We start from the raw sequence: 19,419 nt of genomic DNA, 5'->3' as shown, positions 1-19,419 counted from the left end.
CAACTTAGACGCAAAAAGGCGAGACTCGTCGAAACAAAAGGTAAACCTGAAAATACTCAAAATAGCAATCCTTTAAAATGTTCTACAACAATTCTCCTGACCTTACTGTGTGATTCAGAGGTGACATGGTAAAGAGAAATTAGATTCTAATCACTCTTGGGAGTCGAATGGTGAACTTATTATCTATTACGGAGTAGACAGTGAGTTGCGTAGCCAGTCAGGTTGCAGCATTTAAAAATCAAAATTTACCCGGGAAAACCAAGGTTTTACTCTAATAGAGCACTTTAAATTTCACATAAAATAATATAACTAACAACATACTTATTTTCTGCAGAGATTCGTCTTTTCTGTCCAACTTGAGCACTTACACTACCACAAATTTTAAAGGAGTTATGGAGCGGTTCAAAGTTGGGTTCCCTGTCTTCAATGGCGAACTTTTGTCAAGTTACTTTTCCTCTTTGGCCGCCCAATGTGTTTTGCCGAGAATCAAGATCAGGTTAAAAGGTGCTGTGATTTTAGAGTAACTTTGCCATCAAATGCCATAATTACAAGCAAAAAACTGGAGGTTATTCTGTAAAAAGGGCTGCTTCGTGTACTGGGTTGTAGGAACGGCTACCAAGCATGTAGGAAGGGCTACCAATTCCTACATCTAAATTATTTTACGATGGCAGACACAGCAAAGACACCTGTGGATTCTCATCCCTTTGCGTCGTTTAGTGCAGCCCCAAATACAAGCAATCCGTTTTGATCACATCCATCTCAGGTCATTCTCGTCCCTTTTGGTTGATTTTTACCACTTTGGTGTTTTTTGTACCAGCGGCATATTATTTTTTATTACACGACTCGGGCAGTCAGAGGGCCAATAACTAAAATCAACCAATCAAAATGCTCTATTGCCGGTCAATATTCTCTCAGTATTGGACCGGGCACTGTCTCGAATGGTCCCGAATGATACCGCACCTGTGTCCCTTTGAACTTCAGTCGTATAATAAATCTCTTATTAACCAAGCTTGCTCGGGACCGTACTGGAAGAATATCGGCCCTCGGTCTTTTTTGTACGGACCTCGCTGCGCTCGGTCCGTACTGTCAAGACCTCGGGCCGATATTCTCCCAGTGCGGCCCTCGCGCTTGGTTAATAAGATATATATACTGTTATTTGATTTTTCTTCTCTGCCACAATAAGTGCCGTGGCATTGAGATCCTTTCAAATGAGTCCATGTATACTTTCGTTTGATACCCTTTGACATGATAACTAACACTACAACCCGATTCTGTTTCTTAGGTCCAAGGCCTCTTCAAGATAAGGTTGTCATAGTAACAGGAGCGTCCAGTGGAATTGGTGAAGCAATATCTAGAGCACTTGCAGAAAATGGCGCCAAAGTTGCCTTAGCTGCCAGGCGTAGGGATAGGTATGAAATGAATTTAAAGAAAACAAAAAAAACATTTACTTCTGTTCTGTCAGAACAGAAAAAGCGTTTTGGTGCATCGATAGATGCGCATTGCTATGTAAAATTCAGAAATCTAGGTTTGGGTGTAGTGCAGATCCACTAGCCCTCTCAGAAATGTGCTATGAATTCTACAGGTTGGACAAAATTCGAGACGATATAACGGAATTAGGAGACGTGGCAATTTCAGTGGAAACAGATGTGGTCACCATTGAGCAGGTAAAAGTGTCCAGACACGCAACAGAGTATGGAACCATAAACTTTGTACGATGAGCAACTTTCTTGATTTATAAAGTCATCTCTTAAGGTCGATCCCCAATGTGAGCTTATCATCCTACCTGTAAAAAAATACTGGGTGATCTTTGTGAGCCTTGAATGTTTGTGAACCTTGAATGTTTACCGGAGTTTATAAGATTTCCATAACATGAAGCCAACAGGAGTATCGTTAAATAAGAGTATCGCTACCCCCCCTGATGGGATAAATTTTCATTGTAGAGATCCCTCCCCCCCCCCTTCCCCCGTATTTCGTTAGGTTTCCATTATAATACACCGGTACGTCTTGATATTCCTAGATGGAGATAGGTCCTGTGAGAGTAAAATGTTGCCCGAGGACAGAACGCTATGACTCGGTCGGGTCTCAAACTTAAACCTTTCGATCCACCTTCTAAACGTGAAAGAATAACAGCAACACAAATTTCTGATTTTCCCTTTAAATTTCACTCATTTTTTTCCTGTTTGTTTGTTTTTTTTTTTCCATTGTTGTTTTTTTTTTTGTGTGTGTGTGTGTGTGTGAATTGTGTCCAGGTTGTTGATCTAGTTTCGCATACAAAAGACACATTAGGACCTGTGGACATCTTAGTAAATTGTGCTGGTCTGGGATTCTACACCGCAATGAAGAACTGTAATCTTGAAGAGTGGGAGAAAATGGTTGATGTCAACTGCAAGGTGAGGGTGTCCTTTGGTTATAATAAGTCAATTCGTGATCAAATGCGTTTTGTACTAAACTTGTGAACTAGTGAAATTTATTTGGAGTCACAAATGAAATGACAAAAACTCTATCGACTTTTGGATGATGTGAAAATTAATCCTCATTGGTAACAACTACAATCAAAAAAATTTGTAGAAAGTAAAGGCCAAACAAAGAGTTTTGGCTTCGACGGGGAATGAAATTGCGCCTATCAGACAACAGTGGGGTCGCTAATACAATGAAAATGAGCAGGAAAGCCAACTTCGTCGAGCGGGGCAAATTTTATCACCTGTTCTTTATTTTTTGTAAAGGTCTTTGAACCCAAATAAGAAATGAAGTAAAGATAATTCTTGATATCTTTCAAATATCTTTGACGTCTATGTAGTGGACAGTATAAACAATGATCCTTCGCAGTAAAGCACTATTTGAGCAATAGTGAAAATCAGACCTGAAAAAAAAAAAAATGTCAGGCCTGTACGGGATTCGAACCACTGACCTCTGCGATACTAGTGCAGCGCTCTACCAATGGAGCTAACAAGCCAACTGGGAGCAGGCCATCAAATTAATTCGACATAAACCCGTAGATGATAAATCAAACAACAACAAACATATGAAACATATGTATGAACTGCGGTTATGAGACGTACATGTGAACGATCCTTCGCAGTAAAGCACTATTTGAGCAATAGTGAAAATCAGACCTGAAAAAAAAAAAAAATTTCAGGCCTGTACGGGATTCGAACCACTGACCTCTGCGATACTAGTGCAGCGCTCTACCAATTGAGCTAACAAGCCAACTGGGAGCAGGCCATCAAATTAATTCGACATAAACCCGTAGATGATAAATCAAACAACAACAAACATATGAAACATATGTATGAACTGCGGTTATGAGACGTATATGTGAACGATCCTTCGCAGTAAAGCACTATTTGAGCAATAGTGAAAATCAGACCTGAAAAAAATTTCATCATCTACGGGTTTATGTCGAATTAATTTGATGGCCTGCTCCCAGTTGGCTTGTTAGCTCAATTGGTAGAGCGCTGCACTAGTATCGCAGAGGTCAGTGGTTCGAATCCCGTACAGGCCTGAAATTTTTTTCAGGTCTGATTTTCACTATTGCTCAAATAGTGCTTTACTGCGAAGGATCGTTCACATATACGTCTCATAACCGCAGTTCATACATATGTTTCATATGTTTGTTGTAGTATAAACAATAACGTAAAGTATCAGCGTAACCCGGCGCAGGTACTGGTTAAATTTCTGACTCTCTAGCTTACAACTTGGGAATACCAAATTTAAAATCAATTGAAGATAAAAATTTTATGAGATGACTTACTTAACTTGGGCATAATTCTCGTCATCAGGGTGTGATGAACTGCATCGGCGCGGTGCTTCCAGGAATGCTGGAAAGAAAGCAGGGACACATCATCAACATCTCATCAAACGCTGGCCGAAAGGTGAGAAATATGTTTTAAATTTGGTTTTATCAACTGAGTTGATAAAACCAAATCATCTTGTTTTAGTATCATTGTTCCGGTGGTTAGCTATATGTATGCGCTCTGATTGGTCGAAGATAACCAATCCTTACAGCACTGACCGCAGTTTCTTCAGAAACTTACCCCCTTTATCCATTAATGAAGAGTCAGTTTGGTCCAAACGTGTAAAGTTGACCTGCCTTTGACGCGAGATTTTGAGCGTCTCAATGCCATTACAGTGGCGGATCCAGGGGGAGGGTCTAGGGGGTCCTGACCCCCCCTAACAGACCTGACGCTTACAACTTTGAAACTGAAATTCTTACATCGACAGGATGGTATATCACTTTTTAACTGGCTGATCTTTTTAATAAATCCAAGTAAACGGTAAGCGGCCAAGGAATTATAACGTGCAACCGCGACTGGTGGGAGAGGGTATGGGGGAGAAGTAATTTGCCTCAAAAGTCCAACAGTCCTTTCTGAACCAAAGTTTGGACCCCCCAATCAAAAATTACTGGATCCGCCCCTGCATTAGGTCGTTTATACTAGCTGACCAGCATCTTCGTCTTTAGGCTTTTCCTGGATTAGCCGTGTACGCTGCTACGAAGTTCTTTGTTGAGGCTTTGACGCAGAGTTTGAGGCTAGAGACAGTTGGAACCGGAGTAAAGGTCACGTCCATTCAACCAGGTATGATCACAACAGTGAAAAGCCTTGACAGTCTCTGCGGTTTGCTTCTCTTTGAGAAAATCTCAACTAAGTAGAATGAAATGAAAGTATCACACAACAGCCAGTTAGAGTAGAAAGTACTGGGGGGGGGGGGGCGGGGATGACAAAAAAACTCGAGGTGGAAACAAGAAAATAGTCTGTACTGTATTAAAGCCCAAATAACATAACATAACATAACATAATCTTTATTTCTTAAGATAAAATTACATATCCTAAGTTACAACATAAACTCACAAGGGAAACTATTACATGTCATATTTAAAAATTATCCTATCACTAAAAACGTTCTTAAACCTTTCAGTGTGGATTCTAGGGACAGAGACTGACGTATTTCTAAGATTGTACCTCATGTTCTTTTCCCTAGGTAAAAACTAGAAAAACGGGCATTCGGGGTAATTCGATCTTTTTTTGTAGAGTGCCTTGTCCGCCTTCTCTAGCAAATCCCTGATATCTACATCCTTGGACATAAACTTCCTTTTCAAACACCGGTCCAAAAAATTCTGTATTATAGAAAGGTCGGCGTCATGATTGCTGTTTTAGGTCATGATTGCTGTTTTAGGCTTAGCTAGCATCTGATTGGTTGAGAGAGTAACATGATTTCCAAACTAATCACAGAACGCAGAGTACATTGGTGTTGCCTTATACTCCGCTCTTTGATTGGTCCACAAAACTTCTCCCGCCACCTTCTCAACCAATCAAATTCAAAACTGAAACCAATCCCGACTTGGTCAGCCGCGTATTTCCGCGCTTGGGCCGTTTGCATGTATTTTCTTTCAGTTCTCGTTAACTACATGCAATAATTCCCAATGATCTGAGTGGCCGTTTAAATTATTCAGTGGTTTTGGTTTCGAGACTCTCAATCGAGATGCACTCTATTTGACATTCATTATTCTCTTGCAGGCGATGTGGCCACAGAGTTTGGTTTCCAAAGCTCAGATGACGAGGTTTGTTCTTATTTTGATGCCAACCCAGAGGCAGGGTGTGTCTTGGGCACTGATCTGAAACCTGCCAAGAGCCCATTGCATGGAGCGTTCAATTCTCATACTGAGCCTATGTCACGGCATTTTCACAGAACGGTTTATTTTTAGACTATCTTTTCCCGGAAAATTAACTGCGCGCTAATCGTGATTGGTCGAAGGGCTTCCGTGGGGAATCCCATTTCGTGGTAAATTCAAACTAAAGATAAACTTGTCTGTGAAAACACCGTGACATAAAGAAAGGCCAGTTGAACGCCCCAAGTAATGGGCTCCTAAACCCGCTCAAACATCTAGTTTTATAATAATCATAATTTTCCGGGCTCGGAAAGTCGTAGACAATTACGACCCGCGGAAAGACATGGAAAATGTCTGAAATGATTACTTTGAGAAGAACAAAGCAGAAAACACCATGACTGAGCGATTGTTACAATCGATATGATTTTGAGAACAACTTCTATTGTAGGTTATGAAACTCGTGCAAAAAAAAAAACTGAAAAGGAAAGGTTTTGTAAGATCGAAAGGACACAAATTGAAACTCAACGCCTAAAAACGATCCGGATTAATATCAGCAACTGCACACCCACCCCTCCCCTAACACAAAATTAACTCTCACTTGTTATCAGTTGACTGCTGTTGGGTTAAGGGAGGGAGGGGTAGGTGCGCAGTTGAACGGATCCTGGGATTGTTTTATCGATCCTGTATGGCACGTGAATAATTTTCCAAAGCTAAATTCCTCTTGTTAGCAAATAGTTAGACCTTTCTGTACGATTTTAGTTGTTTGGTTACCTCAGTTGTATACTAGAGCACGCACAGGTGGCCCAAGCTCTGTCACATGCTCTTCCACAGTGGATTGTTAAAGAGTTTGTATAGTGGTTTAGCTGGACTTGCTTTACCACTATACAAACTCTTAATAATCCACTGTGAAAGAGCCTGTGACAGAGCTTGGGCCACTTGTGGAGCACGTGGTCAGAAATACAGGACAGCGTTGAGCGACTACTGCATTTGAAGGTGTAAAGGCCAGCTACGCTTGGCGAAATAAACACAATAACTCATATACGTCCAGATTCTTTATAATGTAATAACAACTTTAACGATTTACAGTCATCTATCTAACGATTCGAAGTTATTGGGCTTAGTGCTTCTTCAGAATCAACCAAAAAAAGAAAACTACGAAAACACATGGCGTGGGAAATTGGGAAATTGCGCCCTTGGTTCCATGTCAGCGGCACTTATCGGGTCACGTAAACTTAACGAATCGTACAGGTGGTATTAGTCAGAATTCCCACTAAGTCAAAATCGAATGCTTTTTTTATTCTCTGCCTCGCATAAACGCCGTAAGGGATGTTTTTTTTTTTTTACCTCAGGTAACCCTTCTCTCCTCTGAACAAAATTCACCTACAGTATCCGATTACCAAATATATGAAGCAGGGACAAAGAAATCACTTAATTTCCTTATTTCCTTACAGGCTCGGGAAAAATACGAAGTTAGTGACGATGTGAAAAGACTTGATCCTTGCGATGTCGCGAATGCTGTTATCTATGCTGTCACACAACCTGCTCACTGCTCTGTCAACGAAATCCTAGTGGAACCTACAGACGCTCCTTGCTGAAGAAGTCAAGGGCTCTTAGGACTTACTAGCTTCAGTCGGCCAGACGAACTCATACATACAGAGTCGGATTTATTTAATTAATCACAATAACAACAAGTGTCCTTTTAAGTCATTCTTTTTTAACGTATTTCTTCAGTCGACCAAAGTTGTTTACCATGAATTGTATAGCGAAAAACTGATTCTATATTCTTCTTTTGTCAAAGTGAATATTCTACCTCTTCAATGTCATTTACAAAACTTTTTTTTGCCATGTCTTAGTTAGTTATAGGGTTCGTGATGGTATTTGCTTCTTTGAGATTCAATCACAGTTTTTAGAGCCGCCATGATATTTTATTTTGACTGCAATACCTAAAGTTTCTTTCCGTGCACTCGATGCTCGTTGAGTAAACTTGTGTCGCACAGTATATTTCATATTTGTATTATTACTAAGATTCAGCTTTAAAACTGTTTAGGCCCAGAATACTGATTACTTTCGTAGAACCTAGAAAAAGTATTTCCCTTTTCTTTAATATTTTAAGTGTTACTGTTGGTTTGTTTTTACCATGTAGTGTAGTTGCGACCAAATCACTCCAAAGCTAAATTCAAGGCTAGCGCCTTTACAGAAAAGACATTAACTCGCAGGAGTTTAAATAAACTGAGTTAATCTTTTTGGAATATTAATTTTGACCTCTTTAATCGGACATCGCGCCAAGCTGTAGTGCTAGTGGAGTGAGTCCAATGCGGATCGTTTTTAAACATTCTACAGTTATATTTGTCACGCTCGACCATACATCTTTTTAGTAGGAAACGTGTCCAAGGCTATGATAGTTAGTCTAGTTATTGAATTGATATCACAACTGCATACGAAATCATCAATGTTTGAGAAGGTCAGTTTAAATAACGAAAATAAACTGCATGAATTTCTTCTTATTTTACTTGGTTGTTTTCACGGCTGGGATCGTTCAAATTGTTACGGGAAGCGTTCTAAAATAATTGTCTTACCTCGCGAGATTATTTGAATGAACAAGAAATAAAGTGTATTTACAATGAAATTCAGTTTGTTTGTTTTGCATTCCTTGTCCTCTTTTTCTTGGCAAGCAACTCACCGACAAACCGCATGAGATGATCATACTTCTTAAAGCGTGTAACATTCTTGAGTTCACATTTCGAACAACAACTTTTCATTCGCAATCGTACTTGGAGAGAAATTTTGCTGACTGGATAACTAAAGATGGCAATTGTTACGCCTGTTTAACTGGAGGATTATGATACGTTAATCAAATAGATAGCCATCCGGTGAAAAGGTAACACTGAGCTTATTTTTAACTTTTTCTAGCAGGTTGGTTCGCTCATAACTTAGGCTGGCTCACCAAGGTCTAGAGTTTGTTTGTTTACGAGGCAAAAACCAAAGTGTTTGGGCGACAGTCCTACACATCCGTCCAGCTTTTTGCAGATCGTACAAAGCCACCGTTGGATGTAGTTAAAGATTTAGACCTCGTGGGCCTAACTATAAACAGCTAATTAACTTACAAGCCCTATATTAAATCTGTATGTAATAAAGCATGTCAATGCTAAAGTTTAAACCCTCTCAGGAGGGTACGAAAGTTTATACCTGCTACTGATGTGATGATAAATCAGTATTTACAAGGCCTTCATCTTACCACACTTGGAATACTGCGCCCCTGTTTTAGTGGGACTTTCACCTGGATATTCTAAGAAGCTAGAATTTACCAGTCAGTTTGCTATCATAACACTAATGAATCTGCCCACGTCAACTCCATATGGCGATGCTTTATGCTTTAATGCTTCAATAGGTTTACTCCTAAAACAGTTAAAACTATACTAGGAGTTTTTACAGTATATAACATAACTATATTTAAAAGTATTAAAATAGTGATGACGATAACAAATAATAACATTGATTATAAACAATAATATTTCTAAAATAAATAATTAAAATTAATTACACCGCATAAATAAAAGCTCTACTGTCTTTAAATATGTAAGGACACGTTGGCCTTGAAATCATCTAGAGAGTTAGGGATTTGAGGTGAGTTCATATTGTTCCAAGTTCTGATAGTTCTGGGGTAGAAGGAATATTTGTATGTGTCATTCAGGGTGCAAAGCTGTTGGAATGGTACACAATTTGGGTACCTTGATGATCTGGTAACTTGCATTATCCGTGGATGGTAGCGAGATCCCAACAAGGCCCCTATAGATTTTGTAGAACATGCAGGTTTGATTTATCAGTCTTTGACGTTCCAAAGAATCCCATCCTAGTGATTTAATCATCTGAGATCTACCTAAGATAGTAAACATCAAGTCCCTGGAACATCGCAGATACACGCAAGCCCTAATCCTTCTTTCTAAATCTATTACGGGGCCAAACTACATCAAGGAATTGTTCTCATTGCGTTTGAGCAATTAGGACCTAAGAGGTTCTTGTAAGCTTAATCAGCCTACTTTTAAATCAAAGTATTTGCATAAATCTTATCGCTACATAACTTCATGTTTATGGAACAACCTACCCGACAATATAAGAAGAGCGTCCTCTCTTAGAATTTTTAAAAATTTACTGAACAATGTTAACCTGACTACCAAGTCCAATTGTTGCCATAATCTTTGTATCGAGTAGTTAACATATTTAAATTTTTATAGTCTAGTTTTTGAATTTTATAGTCTAGTTTTTGTATTTTTATCGAATTGATAACATATTTAAATTCTACATTTTAATTTTAGCATAACGCGTTCACATTTAAACGAGCCCCAGGCGCACTGGTGAAATGTGGCTAAACAAAGTACTACTACTACTATGTTCGTTTGCAAACGTCTCAAGCGAGTTTCCAAACCTCTTGTGCTGCTTTACTATGGTCTTAGGTAGGTTTCATAACGTTATATGTGCTTCGCAAACGACTCGCTTTGATTCACCTGAGATTTGCTCGCCAATAGCTCAGCCTAGTACCCTCAACGATTCTGCCCCGAACCTAGGAGCATTGCACACGATAGATAGAAAGTACCTTATGATTGGTTTGAGAAAACTGACCAATTAGAGAATCAATACTTTGTAGTTGAACCCAGTCTAGTCACGGCCGGAAAAACAACATGTCGGGGTTTTTCTTGTCCGATAGCAAAGGTTCTGCTTCAAAACCTAGAAAAAGACAAGCCAAATCGTCCCAGGTAAGGAAAATTATGATACCTGAATAAAATTTGAAGCTGTCTTAGGCTTGGTGGCATTTTGGAGTAAATCTAGTCTTTTGATTGAGTTCCCATGGTTCAACTGAGTACTCACGTGGTTTCCATCGGTCACAAACATGTTACTGTATTTTACAGATTTCTGGGTTCAGAAATAAGAAGCAAAGGGGAAAAAAGTCTCTGACAAAAGCAGAACATATAGATGAAGATGAATTTGGGAGTGATTCAGATATTCCAAGGTATGAGCGTTCTCAAAACGTTAACGACTGCATTATTGCTTGACAGTTACTTGAAAAAAAAAAAAAACCGTGCAACGTGCAACTGTATATTTGAATGCATGATTGATCGAGGGTTTACATCATCGTTAAAAAAAGAACAATTGTGGTTGTTTTAACCATTTACATTCTAACATCAGTATGCATATTCTCCATGCTGTTCTCTATACATTCCTTCAGGTGCAGATAAGAAGAATTTGTTTAACAATCAAGGGCTTATTTGGTTGATGATCGTTTCCTTTATTCTCTTGACCTTGTTTTTTGAGTCATATATCTTATCAACCAAGCGCGAGGGCCGTACTGAGAGAATATCGGCCTGAGGTCTTGACAGTACGGACTGAGCACAGCTCGGTCCGTACAAAAAAAGACAGAGGGCCGATATTCTTCAAGTACGGTCCCGAGCAAGCTTGGTTAATAAGAGATTTATTATACAACTGAGGTCCAATACTTAGAGAATATTGGACCGGCAATAGAGCATTTTGATTGGTTGATTTTAGTTATTGGCCCTCTGACTGCCCGAGTCGTGTAATAAAGGGGTGATATTGTTAGGAGAAGTTAATTGCTGGTCACTCTTAGGGGTTAAAGAGTTGAGTAAAGCATATAATTAATCACAAAATGATAGATTTTATTAATCCCTAAACATTTAGCTCTGAAGGAGTCATCTTTATACCATATGCATTTAAGTTCTTTGTTTTGGGATGAAAGATTTTTGAACAGCATCAAATTTTAGTAGGTTTGGTCAGATGATCATATTATTTCATTATGAATTAATTTGAATATTCCTTTCAGTGAAAAAGAGGAAGACTCACCTGAAGAAGAAGAGGGCAGTGATCATGAGACGGCTCAAGAGAAACGACTTCGCCTCGCAAAACAGTACCTTGCACAGTTAGAGAAAGAAGGTAAATATTCTTAATATAAATAACTACTCTGCGTGTCAAAGATACTGGTAACTAATCTCTAATTGTTGCCTAGATGTAGGGACGGGCTCCAGACAGCCATATGTTGCTCAGAATGATTAAGGAGATTAAAGGGTATTGTGGCTGGTTTGAATGTGTCTTTGTCGTTCAGCACAACAGCAGTCAATTGACAACCAACTCCTTTTCTTAACTCTGATGATGACTTACTTAGGTTATCAAAATGTCAGTCACTGCCAAAGACAACAGTTCTTTTCAAACCCAGTTTAACGTAGATGATCAGACCACATTGTGGCTGCCATGGGCAACTAACTCTCAGCAAAACAGTTTTTAATGTGACTTTACAATATGTTCAACCTCAACAATTGCTGACACCAGTAGGCACTGATTGGAACGGTTACAACTATAAAGAAAATAATGAGCGAAAACCTATTACAATATAAATTAAGCTACCAGTAAATACACCTAAATCTAAATACACTTAGGAAAACTACAACGAAAATAACGATGGAAACTACACAATACAAATCTTACATTATTTTGTTACAATGCTGATGAATTACTGCCTAATGGTGAAGAAGCTGCACGGTGTGCGGTATGATGAAGTATAATTGTGGACTTAATGAGTAAAACCAAACAAACCATGATGAACAATTATAGTGTTTAAATACGTGCTATGTTATGTAACGTTATGAAAAGATACAAAGCATAGTGCACACAAAATTTCTACTGCTATGAGTGCCGTTTGTAAAGGAGCAATTAATAATAAAAAAAAGAACAAGGCGTTTGTGATCTACACACATGACGAGGATGACAGACACTCCAATGACCAGAGTGGAAGACATCGTCATCAGAGCCGAGAAAAAAAATTGATATAGGTTGCAGGTAAAAATTAAATTCAGGTAAAAAAATTTTAACCTAAGTTGAATTTCAATTCTCTTTGTCTACAAGCCTTAATTGTGAATAATTAGGGCTCAGAGACAAAAGAAATTGAAATTCAACGTAGGTTAAAATTTTTTTTACCTGAATTTAATTTTTACCTGCAACATATACTTTCCAGGACAAACCCCCACCTGGATATTTATTATGTTGGTTATTATTATATGAGGGTTCAGATTCTTTACACTGAAATGACTCATGTTCCACCATTGATGTTTCCAGAGCTAGAAAAGAAAGAGTCGGATGACATAGACCATGATGCTATAGCTCACAGACTGAAACAGGATGTTGTATGTATCACACACATTTTCTATTACTTAAAAAATTCAATTATCGGTCATGATAGATAGGCACTGTGTTAATTCAGAGCTGTATTCAGACATTTTACTTCATAAAGGCATATTTTTTTAAAGCTGTCAATTGAATGGACAGTACTTTTGTTGGTTTTTCTTGTAGCTTGAACAAACAGGCAGGTTACAGAAAAGAGTGGCCTCACAGGTACTGTAAAGCCGACTTTTCATTTTCTGGAGCATGCCTTTAAAGACTATGATTTGATTCTATGGTTTTTTATGAAACAGTTATTAACTTGTCATATAATTATGTGATTTATTGTATTGATTGGGTTGGTTTGAATGTGTGTTTAACAAAGAGCAAGTGTAAGTAATGTTTTTAGGAAGGAAATCAGAATTGCAATGGTTTGTTGTCGGAACTCTCATTCATGATTTTCATTTATTGAAACTGAAACTTTTAAATTTGTATTAAATTGTATTTTTAGTATACTGGACCCTCCCCCACTGCCATCAGAGTTCTTAAAGGTCATCAGTTATCAGTTACCTGTCTTTGTGTGTCACCTGATGACAAGTTTGTCTTCTCTGCTTCAAAGGACTGTTCAATTATCAAATGTAAGAAAATAATTATGTTCTTAATTTTGCATACCTATTACCTGATGAACATGTTCACCTTTTTTTCACTAGCATTGAACCATGACTTGCATAGACAGCCACATACATGTAGTTCATAGTTTTAATTCAATTACATGCACTTTGCATACTCTATCTCTACTTTCTCTTCAAACAACAACAAAAAATTCATAGGTATCATTATTCATCAAGTGAACAGGTCAAGAATCTTTTCTCTCTCTTTGTCTCACAGCAGATAAACTGTTTTAGTTTCTTTTATCCCTTGACATAAATGTTGGTTCCAAACAGACATTTCATGATTTTAACATGATGCAACTCTTAGTTGTTACCAGGCTGAGCGAGTGATCTTGTTTGGCTTTCTTCTTTTTCTCCATTTCTTCTGCTCTTTTTACAATTCACCTACTCTCCTCCTCTCCCTTGGATTATTGATTTCCTTATACATTCCCTTCTCATGGAATCCATCCCCTTTTCCCCCTCCCTCTTTTTCCCCTCCCTCTTTTCCCCCTCCCTCTTTTCCCCCTCCCTCTTTTCCCCCTCCCTCTTTTCCCCCTCCCTCTTTTCCCCCTCCCTCTTTTTCCCCTTACCATAGTTAAGGAAATAATAACTGCCACCCAGTTAGCCAAATGGATAGTGCGCTGGACTGTTGTGCAGGAGGTTGAGGGTTCGAGCCCCGGCCGGACCAACACTCAAGGTCTTAAAATAATTGAGAAGAATTTGCTACCATTCTATAACATTAAGAAATGGTTAGATATTCTAGTCATCTCAGATAGGGACGAATAAAGAGAGGTCCTGTCTCCTGCAGGGTTGGGTAGGAGACATCAATTTCCCACACACGAGATTACTGTGTGATGGATGTCCTCCCCTGGGGTGGGATGGTGGGATATACAGGCCCCCATTTAAACCAGCTTCAAGCTGAACTGGGCTGGCCTGTCTAAATATCGTAAATACATACATTCATACAAATAATGGTGAAGAGATGTTTCTGAGATGGTTGCCTTGTTTGTAGGGAACATTGAAACAGGGTTGAAGGAGGGTAAGATCTTAGCCTGTCATAAGGCTAGTGAAGGTAGCAAAGGCCATAAAGGACACATTCTTTGTCTTGCTGTTACTTCTGATGGAAAATTTCTGGTGAGGGAAGCCATTTAGTGGTAAAATAATATAATAAACTGGTAAACTTGAAGGTCAACAGTTTCCGGTATTTCAGTTTTGGTAATAAAAACAGCTTTTGTAGAAATGTAATCCTCAAAGATTCTTATCTATGGTCTAACAGAGTTACAATTCAAGTAGTTTCTGGCAACATGCAAATTAAACCTTACTCAACAGATAAAAAAAAGTGCTCATTTAAGATTTTAAAAAAAACTGATAATGGGAAGAATGAACAAAGAGGTACCAGTACAAGGAGGTTGATGATGCTTAAAACATGATAATGTAGCTCTATTTTGACTGTCAAACTTGTTGAAAGCTGGTGGTGTGGAAACTCTTGTGGTCAAACTGCTGTTTATTTTCTCCAGGCTAGTGGAGGTAGAGATAAAATAATTCACATCTGGAATCCTGCATCACTCCAGCATGTCCACACATTCAAAGGTCACAAGGATGCTGTCTCAGTGAGTCTAACTTGCATTGTTTGAAACACTGTCCCTTCCACAATATTTGGCTCTGGACTAAACTGTGTCATGTTACAATTTGGATATATCAACAAAGTTGAAATGGTAAATTGGCCACCGTTACGGTGGCCAATTTACCATTTCAACTTTGTTGATATATCCAAATTATTTCGTTACCCCCACCAACGCAGCCCCAAACAGTTTCTTTAGAAACTATCCGCCTTTATTCACGTTACCTCTCTTTTTCTTTTTTCTTTTTTTCACAGGGTTTATCCTTTAGGCGAGGAACTCATCAGCTGTTTAGTTGCTCACATGATCGCACAGCAAAAATCTGGAATTTAGATGAGATGGCTTACATAGAAACTCTGTGAGTTTTATTTGGTAGTAAAGTGCATTTTTTACCCCATTATAATTTTATTGAATTATTTTATGCTTTTTATGATTACTAGATTTGGACATGAGGATGGTGTGACGGCTATCGACAGCCTGACACGGGACAGGGCTGTGAGTGCGGGAGGAAGAGACAGAAGTCTTAGAGTCTGGAAAGTTGTAGAAGAATCCCAATTAGTTTTTAATGCACCAGGAAATATGTAGGTTGAAAGTTATGTTACACTTTACTGGCTAAGTTGTAATGCAAAGTGCAAAATTCTTCAATTTAACCGTTAAAAATGACATTGTTCACACCAGATGCCCTTTTTCATCAAATTCAAATCAGTTCCGCCAGGGCTTGCAAAGGTTACCATTTATCATTTGAGAAAAGCAGATTTTTGTATGGGCTCTGGAAGTTGCATGCCTCAACGAGAAAGGGTCACTGGCTACCCATCTGTGTGTTAACTTTTCAACTCCTAAATCTGAATTTTAGTTCTCCCCTCCAGCTTCTACACTTTTGTTTGTAAATAAGTTAAGAGCAGGGCTCAAATTTAATTTTTGAATCACTAACCCTTTGGGTTAGTAGACATCTTTTTTTACTTATTTAACCAAATTATAAAGTTTGGTATCCAAGCTCACAAATTACAATATTTCAAATATTGAACATTTTGATAATAATGACCAGGACAAATTAAAGAGTTGCTGAAATTGCATTGTGACCTTAATAACCTTGACAATTATGCACCTATTTTATTTCCCTCTCGTTTACCATGATTAGTCAAGAACAGCACATCTACAGCACATTCTCTAAAAAGAGTTTAAGTTGATTAAACAACTTGAGTATTCTCAGTATTCCTCTGAGAGTTGGGTCTACGTGCTCTTTGTCCTGCGGTCTATCAATGTTTAAACATGTTAGAAAATTTTACTAACCATACATATGATGCACGATCCTCGTAGTAGATAGCGCTATTTAATTAAGCAACAGCGAAAATCAGACCTGAAAAAAATCAGGCCTGTACGGGATTTGAACCACTGACCTCTGCAATACTAGTGCAGCGCTCTACCAATTGAGCTAACAAGCCAACTGGGAGCAGGCCATTAAGTTGATTCGTAATAAACCCGTGAAAGTGATAAATCAGATACAATGAAATATATGAATCAGGCCTGATTTTTTTCAGGTCTGATTTTCGCTATTGCTTAAATAGCGCTATCTACTGCGAGGATCGTGTGCATCATATGCATCTAATACCGCAGTTCAAAATATATGAACTTCATATATTTCATTGTATCTGATTTACTAACCATGTTGGGTTAGTTGGACACATTTTTAGTTACCAAACGTTGAAAATTACTAACCACTGGTTAACGGGTTTCTGTTAATTCTGAGCCCTGAAGAGAATGTGGTGTTAGGTTAAGATGACAACTTCTGCCTGATAAGTTTGAGTATTCTCAGTACTTGTTTGATAAATAATACGCAAGATGTTACGTGTCAATTACTCCTGGGAGTTAAAAAGGAAGGAAGGAAGGAATGGGTTAGAGGAAACCTACCAAAGGGATCTTTTCACAGTTTGTTACAGGACTCTGAACCCTGTGACCCCACAGGCCTCATTTCACTGTAGATATTTGAAGGATTTTGCATGCAGTTATGCTGCAAAAATGACCACATAAAGATATGCTCTTTGAAGTCAGAAAATTGTTTCCCTTTCTATTTAGGGAGTGATTGACTATTCCCCACAATTTTTCAATTTCTTTCCTGAAATACATAATTATGAATATGGTGTTGTTGCTGACATTACGTAATTTGATCATTTGTAGAGGTTCCCTGGATTGTGTACAGTTAATAAATGATGAGCACATGGTTTCTGGTGCAGATAATAGGCAAGTATAATGTACTGGACTTTATTCATTGCCTTATTTCATGTAAATATAAGTTATTGTTTTCCTGAGCTGTGCTCTTTTAGCATCTACCAGATGGAATAATAATCATTTGGGGACACAAATTGGTAACTTAACTCAATTTGATTTGATTAGTTTTGGCACTTTATGTTTAATTTCCTATTCACTTAAATTTTATATTTCATTATTTTTCATTTCATTACTTTCTTTGATTCCATTCATTTCATCTTACCAACAGCTCACTGTCCTTATGGAGTGTGTCAAAGAAGAAGCCGTTATGCACAATACCTAATGCTCATAGTAAACCAGAAAGCAGTTCTGATGACAGTATTCCAGATGAAAGTTGGATAACATCAATTGCAACCCTACGAAGCACAGATCTCTTGGCTTCGGGTAACACTTTTGTTAATCCTTTCATCCCAAAGAATGACCAGCATCTAATTTCTCCATACAATATCAAACCTGAATCACACAGTAAGGTCACAAGAATGAAGGAAATAATCACCAATAAGAAAAAGCTCTTGATTGTTAAACAAATTCTCCATGTTTCCACCTTAGGAAATGTATACAGAACAGTATGGAGAATAGGGTGGGGGCCACCAGGTGTTGCCAGACCACAGCCCTTGGGTGTGAGGGTGTAAAGTGTTAAGAGAACTAACATTTTAAGTCATTCACATTCTTGTTTTCATTTATCCTAAATACAACTCATACTAAGAAATGTTTTGGCAAACGGTTTAGTAGTTGATGGTATAAAAACTTGAATTCTGAGACAAATACAAGTAGTTTATCAAAAGTGATGTCTTTGGAAACTTTTGCCAGCAGGTTCTTGTGATTCATGTATCAAACTCTGGGAATGTGGCGATGGATTCAGAAGTCTGAAGCAGCTCTTCTCCTTATCAATGGTAAGAGTGTCTAAATTTTTCTTGTCATTTTTCTGCAATGTGTGAAATTGCTGGTGTTCCTCTTGAAGGAAACAACATGATACCACCATGTGGCATGAAAATCTTGTGTAATTTTTGCAAGTTTTTTATATTGTCCTCGAGTAACCACAGAAAGAAAAAAAGGCATGCCTCTTTTGACCCTTACACTCGCAAGATCTCTTTAGTGATTCTCCTTACTGTCTGCCACACAATTCTTATGATGTTGGTTTGGAGAATTTTGTATTGGATCAACCTAAAATCCTCTAATTGATTCTTTATTCTCATCACTTGTCTGCTTTGGCATTGAATTGACATTAGGGACCTTAAGCAGTCAGGACAGCAACACCAAGGAAGACTTTGATTAAAAAATGAATTTCCACTCTTAGTCAGAATTTCAAAAATAGCTGCATGAGCTTACTGTCTCATACGGTGCCACAGCTCAACTTCAGCATGACGTATAAAAGTAGCGTTGAGTTCCAAATGGAAATTAAATTAATTTGCCATCATTGTTTCGGTTCACAGACAACGCAAATTTTGGCGATTTCATGTTGTTTTGCATAGGACGGCTAAGAAATGTACAAAGTTTCAAAACGCACGTGCTGAGCTATTGTTCTGCCAATTAGATCTCTTGTTTTTCCACGTCCTTGTTGCCGTCCGCCGTCGTGGTTGCTTAAGGTCTCTATTGTTGGAGTGAAAGGACTTAATTCCTTACTCATGAAACTTTCATGAATTTTTGAACAATTCTATTATTATCAGCCATTGACAGGTTTCTTTACTGCCTTTTTTTCCTTTTTGTCAGGTTGGTTTTGTGAATGCATTAGCCTTTTCTAATGATGGAAACAACCTGATAGCTGGCATTGGACAAGAACACAGACTGGGTCGATGGTGGAGACTAAAAAAGGCAAAAAACTGTGTTTGTGTAATACCCTTGCAAAGAACAGTTCAGAATGGAGTCCATGCTTGAATTCTGCAAAGTTAAGAATCAGTGGAACATACATTGTTAGGCTGACAGTGGCACTGAACCACAGGATATTTATTTATGCAGATTAACAAGCTGTTGAATAAGATTTTGCATTACTTATTATCTGACCAATATGGTAGTGAAAAACATAAATAAGAAGATAAATAAAGATTAATGGTGACAGCAACTGAGTTTTCCTCAGGAACCCATAGCATATTATTGTCGGGATTTTGTGGCAGTGTGTGAAGGG

General features: G+C 38.2%; 2 protein-coding genes across 4 annotated transcripts in view; both read left to right on the top strand.

Annotated features, from left to right (window-relative positions):
* Positions 1-8,231, top strand: part of LOC111338999 (uncharacterized) — a 28,086-nt gene extending 19,855 nt beyond the window's left edge. For both annotated transcript variants that reach the window (XM_022945575.2, XM_022945573.2), the window contains 8 exons: positions 335-504; positions 1,283-1,409; positions 1,583-1,664; positions 2,250-2,390; positions 3,780-3,872; positions 4,460-4,574; positions 5,514-5,557; positions 7,057-8,231. In XM_022945575.2, the coding sequence (XP_022801310.2) occupies positions 335-504; positions 1,283-1,409; positions 1,583-1,664; positions 2,250-2,390; positions 3,780-3,872; positions 4,460-4,574; positions 5,514-5,557; positions 7,057-7,200 (916 nt within the window). In that variant the 3' untranslated portion in view covers positions 7,201-8,231. The remainder of the gene's footprint in view (positions 1-334; positions 505-1,282; positions 1,410-1,582; positions 1,665-2,249; positions 2,391-3,779; positions 3,873-4,459; positions 4,575-5,513; positions 5,558-7,056) is intronic.
* A 2,029-nt stretch (positions 8,232-10,260) lies between these two features.
* LOC111339003 (U3 small nucleolar RNA-interacting protein 2) lies at positions 10,261-19,352 on the top strand. Of its 2 annotated transcripts, none has more exons than XM_022945579.2 (14): positions 10,261-10,356; positions 10,510-10,610; positions 11,436-11,545; positions 12,722-12,789; positions 12,956-12,997; positions 13,275-13,401; positions 14,426-14,547; positions 14,931-15,023; positions 15,290-15,390; positions 15,473-15,613; positions 17,208-17,270; positions 17,527-17,681; positions 18,111-18,190; positions 19,008-19,352. In XM_022945579.2, the coding sequence occupies exons 1-14, from the start codon at positions 10,282-10,284 to the stop codon at positions 19,170-19,172; spliced, it is 1,443 nt and encodes a 480-aa protein (XP_022801314.2). In that variant the 5' UTR covers positions 10,261-10,281; the 3' UTR covers positions 19,173-19,352. The 2 variants fall into 2 exon arrangements, with proteins under 2 accessions (XP_022801314.2, XP_088589880.1); XM_088733754.1 differs by having other exon boundaries at positions 18,108-18,190.
* Positions 19,353-19,419: the final 67 nt, after the last annotated feature.

Source organism: Stylophora pistillata, chromosome 9 (assembly GCF_964205215.1).
Source record: "Stylophora pistillata chromosome 9, jaStyPist1.2, whole genome shotgun sequence".
Taxonomy (NCBI): domain Eukaryota; kingdom Metazoa; phylum Cnidaria; class Anthozoa; order Scleractinia; family Pocilloporidae; genus Stylophora; species Stylophora pistillata.
The sequence above is the reverse complement of the archived record's forward strand: the minus strand, read 5'-3'. Positions and strand labels throughout refer to the sequence as shown.